Source organism: Pezoporus occidentalis, unplaced genomic scaffold, assembly GCF_034315485.1.
Source record: "Pezoporus occidentalis ecotype Australia unplaced genomic scaffold, CSIRO_AGI_Poc_V1 ctg14, whole genome shotgun sequence".
In the NCBI taxonomy this organism is placed as follows: Eukaryota; Metazoa; Chordata; class Aves; order Psittaciformes; family Psittacidae; genus Pezoporus; species Pezoporus occidentalis.
The window spans coordinates 6905922-6919701 of record NW_026913209.1 but is presented as its reverse complement, the minus strand read 5'-3'; the positions used below and the strand labels follow the sequence as shown (position 1 = coordinate 6919701).

General features: G+C 42.7%; 1 protein-coding gene and 1 long non-coding RNA gene across 4 annotated transcripts in view; one reads left to right on the top strand and one right to left on the bottom strand.

Moving 5' to 3' along the window:
• Positions 1–2033: 2033 nt before the first annotated feature.
• On the bottom strand, positions 2034–3989 carry LOC134159047 (uncharacterized). The gene is made up of 2 exons (XR_009963011.1): positions 3683–3989; positions 2034–3551 (listed from the first exon to the last, which is right to left on the bottom strand). It is a non-coding gene; the product is annotated as an uncharacterized LOC134159047 (long non-coding RNA).
• A 708-nt stretch (positions 3990–4697) lies between these two features.
• Positions 4698–13780, top strand: part of WASL (WASP like actin nucleation promoting factor) — a 49503-nt gene continuing 40420 nt past the window's right edge. For 2 of the 3 annotated variants that reach the window (XM_062609712.1, XM_062609711.1), the window contains exon 1: positions 4700–5120. In XM_062609712.1, the coding sequence (XP_062465696.1) occupies positions 5001–5120 (120 nt within the window). In that variant the 5' untranslated portion in view covers positions 4700–5000. Of the gene's footprint in view, positions 5121–13780 lie in introns of all 3 variants that reach the window. The other variant, XM_062609714.1, reaches the window with a different exon arrangement.

Sequence of the window (13780 nt, the reverse complement as noted above, 5' to 3'; positions counted from 1 at the left end):
CACTACTCATGGTTATTGCTGGGTGTAAAACTCAGAAGTCACATCTCTGCTGAGGTATAAACCAAACAAAGAGAATAAAAAGAGTGTTTCAACAAACCCTGTGCTATGAAATTTTGAAGATGAGCTTTGATGCAAGGGTAGACACTAGCTGGGCTGGGTAAGGAAAATGTTTTCCTCTAATTTACAGAGCAGCTATGCAACTGTTCCACAGTTACTGCAGGCAATAATCAATAGGTATCAAGAGAAGAGAGAAGATGCCTCAAATTCCAGTATGTTGCTTGGTCCATCTTCTCCACAGTCCTGAAAAGGAGAGTGATACAGTCCAGTGCTTGAGGCCACAAAGGAATTGTAGAAGAGCTCTTGATAAGAGCTACATCTCCCTGCAACTGACTGCAAAGTTAAAACAGAATTGCTCATATCTTACCCTAGCATACTGAAAGTACAATTCTACATCCAAACCAAAACCAATGTTATCCTTGGCTGAACAGAATAGAAGGGCACAAACTCCTTACAGCAAATAGTCTGAGGTTGAAAATGAGGGCTAGAAAGATATGCAAACAGAAAGACAGGCGTAACAGCCACTACAGGGAGAGAAAAAGTTCTAGCTGGCACCCAAGGCGGCATTCGTGCAAGAAATGAAAGACCTTATTGTCCCATGGCATTGGTTCCCGGCCTTCACCATGCTTACTGTTGCAAGTGAGGATGCTCTGCTCCATGCCTGGCTCACAAAAGGATATGATTCTTCCTACTGACACCACTCTTCCCATTCATATGGAATCAGCAGAGGTGTTCCTAACTAATTAAAATAAAACTTAGTTGCCAACTTCTGTTGCTAATTCAAGTCCTTCTGTAATCAAAATCTGCAGGATGTAAATTCAATATAGAATTTCAATAAGAAAAAAAAAACAAAAAACACCAGAGGCTCCAGATCCTCTTTCTTCCACAGTATTACCCACCTGAAACAGACAATGTAAAAATCTCTGTGAGAAAGGAAAGGCAGTGACTGAATCTGAAATGAGCTGTAACTTAACAGATGACTCATTTACTTCCAGAGCAGGTTGGGAATCCTGAATGCTTAAAGGTTCAGTGCAGAGAGCAGAAGTGAATGAACCTCCTACCAGTCAAATAGCTAATATGTTATTTGCCATCAATTCAGTAACAATGCAAACCCAATCCTCTTCAATAAGGTCTCCCTGAAGAGAAAGGTCTCTCAGTTGAGAAGAACAATGGGATTTACTTAAAAAAAGAGAACTTGTGTCTCCACAGCTCAAAACCTGCTTCCAGCCACCAAGACAGTTCCTTTTTTTTTGATTACCACAGGAGGTTTTGCAGTAAGGGGACTGTTGTTTTCTACAGGCACAACCAAAAAGGGTGTTGAGGGAAACAAGCCTTCCTCCCTTTCACCCCTCCCTGGGCTGCCTGGCTGACACTGCCCTCCCATGTGGTGACAGCAGTCAGACACTCTCACTCCTTATCTCCCCCAACAATGCTTATGTGGTTCCTGCAGCAAGGTTTGCACTTGTCCCAGGCTGCTCCACTTGTCACCAACAATAGCATGAGATGGAAGAGAGATGGTAGAAAATTTTGCTGTATGGAGAGCAGCATTGTCCTTTAAGGCTACTTGTTCTTTGGTGCAATCAACCATTTCTTCATCTTACAGAAAATAAGAAAACTAAACTGTGACCTGAATTCAGCCCTGGGACAAAATAAAAATCTGGGAAATACAGTGACACTACTAAAAAAAAAAAATAAAAAAATCCTTGGAGAACTTCTTGCATTTAGATACTTCAGACTTTGATAAAACCTTTAAAATATGGTTCACAATGCTAGAAAAATTACTTTCAACAGAAAGTTTTCCTCACCTTCTTACTTGATGTTCAATTGCAGAATGTTATGCCTGAAATTGTACATTTAATTGAACATTTAAACGAACATTTAAACTCTGACACAGTATGAAAATTTGAAAAGTACTGTAAAGGTCCACATTTAAAGATCAAATTCAGAGATACATATTTTCTATCAAAGATTAAGTCTGACAAGGATAATAAAACCTGTTTATTAAATAAGCATTTGTAATATAAAGCTTTAGTATCGTTACACTTGCTTATATAGATACACTTGTTACGTTACTTCCAATGTATTTCAGTACCTTGGTGCTACGAGCTGGTATCCTGAAATGGAAAAATACAGAAGAGCAGCTTCCCATAAAGCTTCCAGACATCAGTGGTGGGTAACACAGCTTGAACCCTAAGGACTACAGTGAGAAATTCTGAGAAAAACCTCAGATAAACAATGACAGCAATTTCCCTAAGAGAGATAAGAAAGAACTGCCATTTCTTCAAGATATACACAGGTAATTCTAGCTGGTGGCCTTCCTTGAGAGAGCTTTGCTTGAAATTGGATGTTTTATGCAGGAATAGCAGCTCTTTGCTGATATTACTGTAAATATAAATATCAAAGGCAAAAATCTATTTTTCAGTGGATCCCTTGGACTTATCACCAGATGCTGATATTTCCAGCGATACTGATATTTCCATTTACCTTCAGCATATGCTGCTTTGCCATGGTACAAAAACAGAAAGAGCTTTTGCACACAGAGTCTGAAAACAGTCCTTTTTAATTCCCTTTCCTGCCTATCCTATTCAAAAAATGCAAATAAAACCCTAACAGGAGAGCCTGAAGGTTAAAGGGCCCTTACAAAGAACTAACAGCCAGCTGGTCTGAGAAAAACAGTAGGAAGTAAAATATATCACCCATTATACCCAAAGAGAACTCTCTTTGAATGGCAAGATCTGCACAAGAAGGAATAAACAGTAAAAGCTAACAGAAATGAGAAAAAAGTAAATCAAGGAACACAAGTGGTCAGAGAGGTGAGGACAGTACCAGCATGTACTCATTGAAGGTGTACTATACTTCTAGCTATTTACACTATGATCACCAACAGAGGTATGTAAATATCCTTGAAACAGCTTTGGCTATGAAACAATTGCTTATGAAATTAAAAAAAAAAACAAAAAAAAAACCTGAAAGCCCCACAAAATGCAAGTACCTTGCATAGTGCTTACATGTTTTATCTTTTTACATACATTTTCAATAAGAAAAATGCTGCCAATATTTTTTAGCTAAAATATTTCCTCTTCCACTAAAATATGCACATACTTGCACAAGAAAGGAATGAAAACTGGAAAATCCAGGATCGATGAAATGTATTTTGGATGTATTGGTTCCTACTGTTCTTCCTTTACAGCAAAAGCCCAAGTCACTTCTATGAGATCTGCAGGTTGACGAGTCCTGTATCTGCATGTATTTTAAATTCTTATGTTAGAAGCTCAGGATTTTCCATCATATTCTCCCTTCTTTACACTTCTGGACACAGTTACAGTCTGTTAAGCACAGGGAAAAGAGCCTATAAACAGAGCAGAAGGGGTTGCCATCTGTTCCTGCCTGATCTGGGAGATATGAAGTCAGTACAGCTTTGTACAACTTGTGTTCACAGGCTTTCTTCTTGTGCTTCTCTAGTTCCTTTCTTCCTGCGCTTCTTCAGCTCTACCCTACAATGCAAAGTAAATCACCATAGGGGGACTGCTATAGCACCTTTCAGATGGACAATGAATTTGTTGGCAGATGTGAAGCCAACAAATTCTTCACCTAGAAGCATTGAGAAAACTAGCAAGGTGCTCACTTTGACATCTGTTTTTTCACCTCTGCATGTGAAAGCATAAGCACCTTTTGTGCTGCTGAATGCCAGGCTACGCGTAAGGCAGCTGTGAGCTAGATCTTCAGGCTTCGAAAAGTCTTCAACCTCCACCCCAGCTGTCTGCTGTTACACGGAGAGAAGCAGGGGGAAACTGAGCTAACAAAGGCTGCCGATTGTGTATGTTTCTCCTCAGCAACTGATGCCCAGAGGGCCTGAAGTACTGCTACTGTTTGCAGGCATTTCACCTAGAACAGAGGCAGCCGTGGCGGGCAGCGGGAGGACTGATACTCCGGCCCTGCCCTCCTTGTGTGTGTGGCCAGACAGGCTGCCCCCTGACCCTCAGTGCCAGGACTGTACCAGCTGCCTTCCAGATGCAATCGGTCATCTGTCCGTCAAACCGTGAAGGAACATTACCCTCTCCGTCACAGAAAGTGAGAGGATTCCCGAGTTAAAAATTAAATCGGGTTTCACTACAAATATAAGGGCTTCCAACACATCCTCACTCCATCGCCGGTACCCTGCACGAGGCCTGGCCATCCCGAACACTCGCTAGCACTGGGGTTCAGCCCGGGCAATGGTGCCGTTTACTGGATTTCGGGCTCTCTTCCCGCTCCCGGTGAGTCCCGTCATGGACACGGCCTCCTCCCGGCCCCGTTCCCCCTCACGCCTTGCCCCGGTGGCTCTCACGGCCTCCAGACCGCAGCCTTCCGGGCCCCGGCCAAGGCAGGACACGTCAGGCAGCAGCGGGGACAGCAACGACCCCTCATTCTGTTTCCTCTCCTTTCTTCCTCGTTCTCCCCCCTCCACACCGCTGCTCGCCTCCGCCAACAGCCGCCAGCCTGGCCTGGCCGAGCCGGTACTGAGGGGAGGGCGCGCGCGGGCGGGGCTGGAACGGAAGGCGGCACCCCCGCCGCACGGCGCATGGTCGCGGCAGCCGCGCGCTCGTCGGCCTCCCCTCTGGCAGCCGCGAGCTGTGGTCTCGCCCGCCCCCGCTGCCATGTTGGATCGTGCGGCGGCCGGAGCCGGGCCGGAGTTGGAAGTTTAGCGCCGCTCGGAGGGGCGGGTGCGATCGGTCGTCGGCGCGGAGCGGCACCGGCGCGGCTGACCCCCTCCGCAGAACCCCCCCGCCGGCAGTCCGGCCGAGGCCCCGCAGTCCCTCTCCATCTCCCTTCTTCCCCGGCCCCGAGAGGGAGGCTCCGCGATGCGGCTGCTGTGAGGCCGCGGCGGCAGAGGAGGAGGAGGAGGGGGCCGCGGGCGCCAACGGTCTCAGGGCGGCGAGGGCAGCGCCGGGCCGGCCCCGGCCATGAGCGGCAACCCGCAGCAGCAGCCCCCGCAGCCGCGGCGGGTCACTAATGTGGGCTCCCTGCTGCTCACCCCGCAGGAGAACGAGAGCCTGTTCGGCTTCCTCGGCAAGAAATGCGTGGTAAGTCCCGGCCCGGGAAGAGCACAGCGGAGGGGGCGGTCCGGGGGGGAGCACAGCGGCAGGGGCAGCCCGTAGTGCTCCCGGCCCGAAGACCCCGAGCGCGGGGGCCCGGCCCAGGCGGGGGGGCGTGTGAGGACGGGAAGTTGAAGGCTGCGGAAGTTTGAGCCTACCCGGCCGCTCCGCTGTCTCCGTCCCGCCGCCCGGGAGCGGGGCGGCCACCGCAGGCCTTGCTGTCCACCCGCCTCGTCCACAGCTCGCTGGGCGATGGGAGTGAAGCGGGATGCTGGGGGCAATGAATGGCGGGGGCCGCGGTCAGCAGCGCGGGTGGCGGGGCCTTTCTGCCGGCGGCGGGCCCGGCCTCGCCCCCTTCCCTGTGCTGGTCCCGGTTGGAGCCGTGTGCACCGGGGCGGTCCCAGGACCGCCGGTGTGGGCTCTGTCTTTCACGCTGCCCCGTCAGTAGGCAGTGAGCTTCCGGGGGCTCCTGTGGGGCTCGCCTCTGCCCTGCGGCTGATACGGACTCTGCAGGGGTAACAGGCCATCGAGAAGCAGCCGCGAGGCTCGGTGGTAAAAGTTCGGTTGCTTGACGAGCCCCAGGTGCACCTGCGGTACAGCAAAGCAGTGCTGACGAAGTTGTAGGGAGGCTCCTCTCAGTGCGAGGCCTGCCTTGAATTTAGCTTGTACTTTTTCTGGCCTAAACGAGAAGTTCCCGTACTCAAATGCAACTCAGGCACTGCACCTTTGCCTGTTTATATGTGTGTATGTAGCAGGCGATTAAAAGAAAAAGCCTTGTAGCAAATGTGTTACTCAGCACGTTCTTCGTTTGCAGAATACCTTCTTGCATGTTGCTATAGAACTTCATTAAAACTGAACTTCTCTGTATTAAAGAACTGCTAGAAGGCTTCAGAAGTGAATCACTTTCTTTAGAAAAGCAGCTTTTAGAAAAATTGCAGTTTTGAAAAAACTATAAAGAAAATGCTTCTTAAGAAAAATTAACTGTTTGGAAGCCATTGAAAATAATGTTACCTGGATGTCTTCTGCTACTTTGTGTCCGGCACCTAGCATGCTGTGTTAGGCGCTGTGCATCTTACTGTAATGCTATGAACAGTATTGCATGAACTTAAATTGTGATTTAAAGCAGGATATCCATGCATAGTGGTTCCACACAACTCTTTGGACTTTGAAATGGTGGTGTTGGTCAAACTGTCACAAGGAAAACATAAGATGTAGTAACTGAACAGGAAGTAGGCACTATTTACACTGGGATGGGTTAACTAAGATGCTGTTACAGTAACTTAAATGGGTCAGAAGGTGTGACTGAAAAACCTGTGTTTTGAAAAGTAATAATTTGTAAAAAAAACAAACCACCTTCAAGTAATTGATCTACTTTCAAGCACACATTTCATATGTTTAGCTCATTTTCCACCCCCCCCCCCAAGCTTTTCTCTAAATTTAAAGAATATTCCATGAATTTGTATAAGTTCATTTCCAGTTTGTTTTTCTACAGCTCAGATTTTCTTGTCAAGTGACCACGCTTGTCGGGTTTGTTAGGCTCGTCTGTAACACTCACCTACTCAAGTTCTCAACTTTTCTGCATAAATAGCATGTTGAAAGCAGACTTTGGAGGTAAATATCTTCACAGTATCTGGGTGTCATGCAATCTGTGACAGCTTCATAGACATGACTTGCTTTGTATTTTACGTGAAACTACACATTCCGGTAGGTTACACTGAAAGTTGTGTGATACACCAATTGAGGTTCTTCTAATTGTGGCACATTCTCTTCTCCTTTCCTCCCAGCTCTGTATGCTCTCTAGGTTAAGCGTAGGCTCATCTTACTGTATTGAGGGTCTCTACTAAATCTTGAGGACTTCAGTTTGAAGCTCTAGAGGTATTTAACCAGTCTTTTTTGCCTTATTGTGACATGAGCCAGAAATGGTGACAGTTCAGAAACTAATCCTGAACAGAGTGAATATCTCTGTCCCTTAGAGGGCAACCTCTGTTTGAGAAGTGGAATGAGCATCTGGAGATGGGAACAGCTTTGGCTGTTGAATGTGAGTTTACAGTATCTGCCTGTCAGAGCCTAGTAGTATTTTACCACCTACCCTGACTCAGCGTTGGCATGCTATGCTGATAAATTCGTTTTTGCAGTAATGTGTATGATATTTGATCTCTTAATACCTATGTTTGAATTATTCATTAGTGAAAATTCAGACTGTAAATGCTACTTTTTAAGAAAAGAGAATCTTGCGAGTTTCATAGGATGCGCGAGCTTGGTTTCCCATCAGTTGAATTGTCTGTGCTACCTGACTGTTATGGGTGGTTTTTCTGCCCAGATAAGGCATGGATATGCTGCTGGATGTGATGTGCATCTGCCATGTCAACATAATTTTAGGTTATGTTTGATTTGGCTTGTTGTTTAGATCACTAGTGAAATGAATGCCAGAAGAACAGTTGAGACGTTAAACTATGGTCCTACATACTCCTTTTGTAGTAATAATTTATAGCTCTTACGGAAGGCGTAGTGCTGGTATCAGTCCTAACAGGTTTGGTTGAGAAAGAACGTGGCATTCTGGACTGATTTATTTCAGCAATCTGTGAGACTGTTTTTGACTGATAACAAGGCAGCTACTTTAAAATAACGTTAAGAATTCAACTACTCAGTTTTTGTTCTATGCAAAAGCAAAGGAATTTATCAAGTAGCTTAATTTTGATTGAGTACTCACAACCTATGAACTCCAATACTGACATAATTTCAATGGCATCTTAAGTAATGATGACTGGTAAACACAAAAATTACCTGGGAGGGGAGAAATGGTGAAGAGCCATCACTCTGTGTGTGTTGCTGAGACTGGTACCATTTTCTGGACCACTACTGATACTTTGAGAATCTCAATGACTAGTAGACAAGTGTAGATACAGAATATACAGAAGGTTACTAGCTCTTTTTTTCACTACCCCCTTTTTCCCCCCCCCCACTTGCTGAGCCGTGAAATGTGTATCTGAATCTATAAGCCATTAAAATACCTTTGTCCGTGACGGATCAGGTTTTCAAAACCAAGCCATTGGCTAATAGTCCAAGCTGCAGCTACAGTTAATTTGGTTGAAATGTGAATCCAGATGTGGGACTGCTTGCAGTAGGTGTCCAGTGTAAGGTAGTCCATTAGGACTTTCATTGTTACTTAGGCATGAAACTTAATTTTCATTCAGATCTATAACATTTGTTATCTAGGTCAGGTGTAAAGTTCACGACCTGTAGAAATATTTCCATAACTATTTTTTATCATAATGTGGAAATAAAAGTCTGTGTAAACTTATGCTAAGGTAAACTATGAGGTTACTTTTGTGCATATTAATATTTTTGTGGTCATGCCAAATTTGGAAGGTTTTGCTTAAGTCTGCTGGGTTATAAATCAGTCACTTTAATTTTGTCTGAAAGAATGAATTTTGTAAGGAAAAGCTAATACTAGGTTCCTCTTTAATTTTTTTTTACTAAAGAAGGTACTTTTATAATTTGCATGATTAATATAGGTCAGTGATGTCATTGATGAAAAACTAGTTTATTCTGTAGAAATAATTTTATATGTGTGTGAGGCCTGAGGAAAGAAAACATGAGAAGTGTGTACTTGATAGCGTTAGAAATAGGTAATGGAGTATGGCTATTTTATACTGCTGGGAAGTGGAACGCAACACTTGGATAAGGTGTAATGAATAAGGCTAGGAATAGGTTGTTATTTGTAAGATCTTGCCATGGTTTATATGGTAAGCAGGAACTGGTAAAATGCAAAAACACGTAGAATGCAAAAGCAGAAGTAAGGCAGCAGTAAACTAAGAAAACTGTTTTGGCTGCTTTTAGAGTGCATGTGACCAGAATAAGCTATGTCAAAGACAAAGGACAAATTAGAGTAATAGTTGAGATAAAACAAAATAAAAACCAGAATGGCGGTTACAGCTCTTAATTGATAAGATTTAAAGGTTTTATCAAAAAAGGACTTGGAAGGTTACTTGTGTGTATGAAAACAGCAGGAACTAAGATTTGAAGGCGAACTACAGGTCTGAGTAACAGGCAGCTTCATGAGGCTGAAAAGAGCCAGTTGTGCTGCAGGCTGTATTTCCCAAAAACCTTGAGATTGTGAATTGGAAAGGAATCATCCCTTGAACAGACAGGGATAACTGACTCATCAGTTCAGTGGTAGTTATCTCATCTCTGGGTGTATTTTTAAATGAGAATCAAATGAGGAAGTGTAAAGGATAGGGTCTTGTGGAACAGAAGAATATTGAGAGTTAGGCCTAGATTTCTTCTGAGGACCATCCTGTTTTATCTAAAGACGTGTAGCATCTTCAGGTGCCTGACTAGTATCCACTGGAGTCACTTTGCTAAACAGTATCAGCAATAATCTTCCCTTTTAGAGGGAATTACATTGAGTTTTGACAGTTCCTTTGAACCAGACCTGTGCCTACAAAACTGATTTTCAACAGGAGTGGGTCAGGTCAGACTCTTCAGAGCAAGTAGCTTAGCCATCATCCTCAAATTGTCTCCATGTATCTAAAGCAGGGTTACTTACAAAACATTTCTCTTGCTTGTTTTTCTCACAACCTCCTATTAAGGTAATTACAGCACAAGCTAAGATACACTGTAAACAGGTTATTCACCCATGGATGAGAAATGTTTTTAGACCTCATGTGAATGCTCTACAAAGCATTACATCTCCTAGCTGTTAGTGTTTGAGACAAAGCATCAATTCATAAAGTGTGGGTTCAGTTCGAGAATAAGAGGCTGAAGTTTAGGTGTTAAAATCCCATCACTGTCAGTAGACATCCCTGGCTGTTATCTAAATCTATTCAATTTACTTGAAGATTAAAACAATTATTAGTTGAATTTCTGTCTTTGCTTCAGTGACTGTAGTGGTTACATCTCTCCTGACTATGCTTGTAGCTCATGTGCTAGACACGTGTTAATGTCTTGACATGCAAGGTGAGTCCTACTACAAATTTCAGTCGCTGTACATCTCTCTTATGAAGTGTTATGTGTTGCTAAGGAGAATGTGATCTAGTAATACAGGCCTGGAACAAGAACCTCAGTCTGTTAAGGCTTCAACACTCTTACATTCTTTTCTGAGCTTCTTTGTAGATTTTTTTTTTTATTTATTTTCCTGTGTTTTGGAGGTAGACAAGTGCCAAAATTGTCTTAGCATCTCTGTGGTTCATCAGCTGGTCAAGTATACCACTCATGTTCCTGATAAAGTGCTCTGGAATCCTATAGTGTACAGAAGTAACAGGATGAAAACAATTTGTAGTCACAAGCTGTTGTGTTGTAACTTACCAGCTCTTCACAGCTAAGAATCAGGTGGAGGAATTTAGAAGAGTGTGGTTTTAATGCAGGATTCAGATGAACAGTCATCTTTTGACTATAAGATTTCCTCCAAGATGTCCAGATACCACTTGTCTAGGAAAACACTGAAGGAAGAGGTAGCTTCTTGTTAGAAGATAAAGTCTGAGTTTACTATTTCATGCAAATATGTAAATGCAAAGACATAAATTTGTTCTTCTTTTAATGAAGAACTGCTGTGATTTCTCTGCATTATCTGATCATAAATATTGATTTGAATCTGTTAACACTAGAATGTTTGCTCTGTGAATATTTATTCTGGGGTTCTCAAGGGTTTAATATAAGCCTAATTTGAACCAAGTAGGGTGTTTAAGATTCATTTTATATCATGCAATTTCAGGGTAAAAAGATGATAATGGAGAATACTGGAACTTTAGATCTCAGATCTCTTCTTTAGGAAGAGTACTGGTATTTCTGCCTGAAAAAAAACTTATCTGACTTTTCTGTAAAGCTTATGACCCTTATTGGTCTGCTGTTAGTGTCTGTAGTAGTAGCAGAACTGTTTATGGCTTTGGTGAGTAGGGACTGTGGGTGCCAGCAACGAAAGCAATTGCCACTGGCAGCCTCTATACCTCAGTGCTTCAGTGGGTAGAGTGAAGCACTGAAGTGATCTGTATTTGAGTGAGTGTCATCTAGGAACTTTGCAGTAGTTCATTAACCAAAAGTCTTGATTCTTTCACGGACCTTTTGCAGGCAGAGGTATCTGCAGTGAAGATGGGGTTTAGTTAGCTTTTAAGTGCTCAGTTTCTCTGAGAAAGTTTGCTCTTCACTTAGCCATGTGGTAAGATTTATGGTGTCCTCTCTTTCAGTGAGCATGTTTCATAGACTAATCTCTTGAGGAATATTTGCAGTACAGAAATAAAACTTGGTACGGTGCAGGAGACTTACGGTTTCATGACCTAATACCTCAATAATAAAATATAGCAAGTAACAAAAATGTGTCATGGGTACTAGACAAGAGTTGCTTATTGGTAGGTTAGGGTACAATTTCCTCAAGAAGGGTTGGTGTTATGCATTACTTGGGCACAGAGGGATTTTTTTATTGTCCAGTTTGTTTTCCTTGCAACAGTACATCACACAAAGCGAATTTAGTGGAACCAGAAGTGTATCTTCATGGTGGTTTTAAACAGACTGTTCTACTGGGACATGATGCAGATGCAGTACAAAATAGTTTTGTTTTTCAAGGTATTTGCTTGGGTACACTACCACGCTAACTTCTGTGACTTCCAGACATGTTGTTTATGCCTGGATAACCAATAAAATGGTTGCGGTAGGTGTGCACTTACCTCTAGGGACAAGTTGCAGTTAAATTCAAAGATCCTGAAGTGCGCTGTAATCTTCACATGATGGGAGCGGTGTACTAGAAGGGCCAAATGGAAAAAGAAGAGATGTAATGCAAGCAATCATAGGGACACTTTCTTGCTTAATTCAGATTTAGTAGTGTATTTTAAGCTACCTGTGAGTTAGACAATTTTCCCGACACCTCTTCATGTTTGTGTAGTGAATGACATGACACATTAGGCATCTCAAATTAAAATATGTGTGTGTTAAGAATATATGATTCTGGGAGAAGTTCCTGTAGACTTAATGTTCTGCGGAGAAGATCATTGCTGGCAAGGAAACTTGCTGCAGAGCTCCACAACTTACTGGCAGATCTGCAGATTACAGCTCACCTTAAGAAGCTTGCTTTCATATATGTATCTCCACCTTGGTTAGACTGTTTTCCCTGTACTGTTTATTTGGCTATCCTTAAAATCCTCACTCCAAGACAGTTTTGTTTTTTTCTTTTGCATTTTCTGGGAAACGGTGTTAATGCATTTTCCAGTCCTCCGGTGTGTCTAGCTTCAAACTGAAAGATCACGTTAAGGCTTGCTGATCAGGGTCCTGTTTCCATTTTTGTGAATTGGTTTCACACACCATTTTTCAATTTAGAACTTTGTGTCATTCAGAATTCCTCTGCATTCATCTAATTTCCATTCAAAGTGAATGTGTTATTTTGCCTTTCTCTACCCTTGTTAACTAGCCACTATGCATCATCAGTCTTGTACGGGAATATATCTGTGCTCACCAAAAGTATTTTGTATGTAGGGGTACTGTGCCTGCAATTGGAGAAGCACTGACCTAATGAAAGAAAACGTGCCTTTCTCCTCTTTGGAAAGCTGAGAAAACTGTATTTCATTATTTGAACTCTTAAAGGTAACTCTTGCCTTTAAGATTGTAAGCGCTTTTAAAAAATGTGTTTACTTCAGGTGTTATCTGTGATGTGTTTCCTGAAAATTAGCTGAAAGCACTTGTCTTGCTGTCTTAGCTGAAGAACAAGAAGAATATTTGAATCTGGGAATTTGGCACTAAATTAGAAATGCTTTCTCACCTCTCAAGATAACAGCCAAGAGATTTATCTGTATGTGATTTGTGGCTAAGGAGAGAAATTAGTATTAATTTGTTGTAATATCTTTTATGTTTGGGATAAAAGTAAGAGATTATTTACAACATTCTTCTGTTAGAAAACATACTATGTTGTAATTTACTGACTTAATTTTGGTTTCTATGTAGAAAATAAAGCTTTCAGATTTTTATACAGCAGATTACTGTAAAGTTGGTAATGATATTCTAGGAATCAATTTAGCCACTGTCCTCAGAATCTTGTGTCTCAGCTTTCATCAGGGTCTCCTTGCACTTTCCTTATCACACTTTAAAAAAAAAAAAACAAACAAGTTTCCTGCCCTTATTTCCTCTTTTCCTGTTGTACTTCAAAGGCTCATAGTTTCTTCCTTTCTCTCTTCAGCCCCTCATCCATAATCAGCACAAAGATCTCCAGGTAGAAGTGTCTCTCCTTCTCACTATTATCCCTTCTGTTCCCTTACTCCCCTGCTTCCTAGTTCTTCAAGTGCTTTGTTCTTGCTGATGAACTTTGTGTCTTGTGGGACATGTAGTCCTATCTGCATATAGTGCTGGGCTAGTCATGATTTGTATTGTTTTAATGCAACAGAGCATTGCACAAAGAGAGGAGAGAGTGTCTATGCTAGCCAGCTGTTTGCTGTTGGATACATAGAGTGCACTTGAGCCTGAGATATGGCCTTTAGACATTTCTCTCCTATTTCATCCTCTCTGGCCTAAAGTTACTGTTAATGTTGCTATAAAAAAGAACTCTTGGTGGATAAGCAAGAGGAAAGCAAAAACCAGAGTATGGTATTTCCTGGGCTTCTTGCCACCCTCTTCTCCTCCCTCCACTGCTTCTCATGGGAGCACCAGACTCTCCAGTTTGTAAGCTGCTA